This window comes from Pelophylax lessonae, assembly GCF_965119305.1.
Source record: "Pelophylax lessonae genome assembly, chromosome: 4".
Classification (NCBI taxonomy): domain Eukaryota; kingdom Metazoa; phylum Chordata; class Amphibia; order Anura; family Ranidae; genus Pelophylax; species Pelophylax lessonae.
In genome coordinates, this window is record NC_138771.1 from 562,635,064 (window position 1) to 562,637,710 (window position 2,647).

The window sequence follows — 2,647 nt, forward strand, 5'->3', positions numbered from 1 at the left end:
TGACTTCAATGGGGTTCGGTGTCCGGGAAAAGTTCGGTAAAAGTCCGGGACACGGACCCGGACTTTTTTTTAAAGTTCGGCCGAACCCGTCGAACACGGACATCTAGGTGTCCGCTCAACCCTAGTGTTGATGCATTAGAGACAAAATGTAAACTTTTCAAAATATTTTTTATTAATAGAAAAGGTAAAACGGTGCACATAAAATATTATCAGAAAAAGGACAGACAACACTGGAACAGGAAGACAAAAAGAGTTTAAAAGTGAAAAAAAATTAACAAAGTCGTGGTTCTGAAAGCAAAACTCTGTCAGTGAGTATAAGATGGATCAGAGGCACTCATAGATAATGGCTGATGTTCCTTGTTTGATGGTAAAATAGAGCTCCAGACTACTGATACCGTCTCCCTTTTCAGGTCCCAGGGGGAGAGAGTTGACAGAAATGATCTGACCAATGAGAAGGTCTGAGGTATGGCCGATGTGACTTTACAATCATTCAGCTGCTCCTCCCTAGGATATTGTTTTTCAAATGTATTAACATTTTGAGTGGTACCACCATGGAAAGGGCACTCAACATCACTGGTCTCCAAGATGTTAAGGGCTCTTTCCATGGCTTCTCTGTACACAGCTATGCATCACTTCCTATGACGCCGGAGGTCCCATGACATCGTTTGGGCATGTCACTTCCAGTAGTGCTGTCCCCAGCCAGCGGTTTGCTGTCTCTTCCTCCCACAGACTGGGCATGGGCACCTGTACCATCCTTTGAGCCTAATGATTCTCCTTTAGGTATTAGCCACCCAAAAGGGCAGCATAGGACACAATTCAGCACCAATCCTTGCACCACGGAGCTCAGTCCTTTATATTGTGATCCACAATATTTTTATTGAAAGATTAATACATTTTTATTTATTCAATAAAGCGCAAATATTGTTTTACACTGGAACTGATGTTCTGGGATTATTATGGTTCAGTTATAAGGACTATGAACTTGTCCTTGTATTGAAGCTGCATACCATTTTGCTAAATTCTAGTAATTCATTCATTGTCTTATCATGGGCATGGTCATAATAATTTTCCTAAGTTACCAGGGAAAAAGGCACATGTTGGCCTTCCTGTGATTATTACTCTCAGAAACATCTGCACTTTGGTTTTTGGACAATTTGTTCTTTATCTAACCCCATCTAGGAGGGTCATCTAACAGCAGCAAGAGATGTTGCTCTGGGATCGTTTCTGTGTTCCTTGCATACTGGTTTTATGACAATTGGTACTTTTTTGCAGGACAGTTAGCACTCTTGTGCTGACTGTTGTGTTTTTGGTTTTTCAATTACTGTAAGGTAATCATCTGCATTAATTACCCTCTTCTGGGCTCAATCCCCCTCCGTAGTCAAGCATTCTTTCCATCAATCCCTGCTTTTACTGAAACTAACTTTCACCGAGACTAACATTTCTTTTGTCAAGGAAAGCATATCTCTTCAGGGTTTCCTTTATTATATTCCTTTGCTTATTGTGTTAATTTCATACATGACTTTGTCATTAACAATATCTTTAATATAGCAATATTTATGTCCTTATTTCTCAAACTATAAATCAAAGGATTCAGTGTGGGAGTGACGGCTAGATAAAGCACTGAAAAGAACTGGTCCAGGTGATCTGAGTTTTCTGAGGGTGGTCTTATGTACATGCAGAGTAATGTCCCATAGAAGAGCAACAGGACAGTAAGGTGTGAAGTGCAAGTGGAGAAAGCCTTCTTTCTTTGGCCCACGGATTTCATTTTTACAATATTTGATATAATTTTAGCATAGGACATCAAAATGAGCACAAAAGGACAAAATCCCACAAATAAGGCTTCTACTAATATCACAGTTTTAAATTTACTTTTATTACCGCAAGACAATTTAGTGAGTGTTTTCATTTCACAAAACAACTGATTGAGCTTTGTAGACCCACAAAAAGATAACTGGGATGCAAATATTGTAACAAACAGCGAATTTGAAAATCCAAAGGTCCAACAAACTGCCACCAGAAGATTGCATGATCTCTTGTGCATGATTAGGGTATAATGTAATGGTCTGCAGATGGCAATGTATCTATCATATGACATTGTAGTCAACAAGCCGATTTCTGTACAGGCCAAAGATGTAAAGAAATACATTTGAGTATAACATGCTGCAAAAGAAATTTTATTATTTCCTGTTTTAATAATGTCTAACAGTTTAGGAAGTGCAACAGAAATGTACAATTCGTCTACAAATGACAGATTACATAAGAAAAAATACATTGGCTTTTGTAAATGATGATCCAACAATATTACCAAAAATATCATCATGTTCCAAATCAGAGAAATGAGGTAAAGAAGCAAAATTGTAACAAATATTGAAAACAACAGTCCCCTATTTGTGGGAAAATCTGCAATGTAGAATTCATACTGGGACGTTTTATTTTCCATCAGCGTAATGTGTTTTGAAGGTTTAAATGGTTCTATTGCTTTGTTGTTTTTTGTTTTGTTTTTGTTTTGCTCTTTGCTAAAATTACTAAAATAATTTTATTGATCCATTGAAATGTGTTTTAAATACCATTTACAAGCCTTTGTTTCTGAAGTTTTAAGAGTTATACTCCTGTAAGTTTTAAAGTAATTGAGCAGTCAGATTAAATA

At 37.2% G+C, this 2,647-nt stretch overlaps 1 protein-coding gene across 1 annotated transcript; it reads right to left on the minus strand.

The window, feature by feature from the left end:
- Positions 1 to 1,495: 1,495 nt before the first annotated feature.
- On the minus strand, positions 1,496 to 2,320 carry LOC309552775 (olfactory receptor 1M1-like; the record flags this gene model as incomplete). Its single annotated transcript, XM_082253690.1, has 1 exon — positions 1,496 to 2,320. The coding sequence occupies one exon, from the start codon at positions 2,318 to 2,320 to the stop codon at positions 1,496 to 1,498; it is 825 nt and encodes a 274-aa protein (XP_082109816.1).
- Between the last annotated feature and the right edge of the window lie 327 nt (positions 2,321 to 2,647).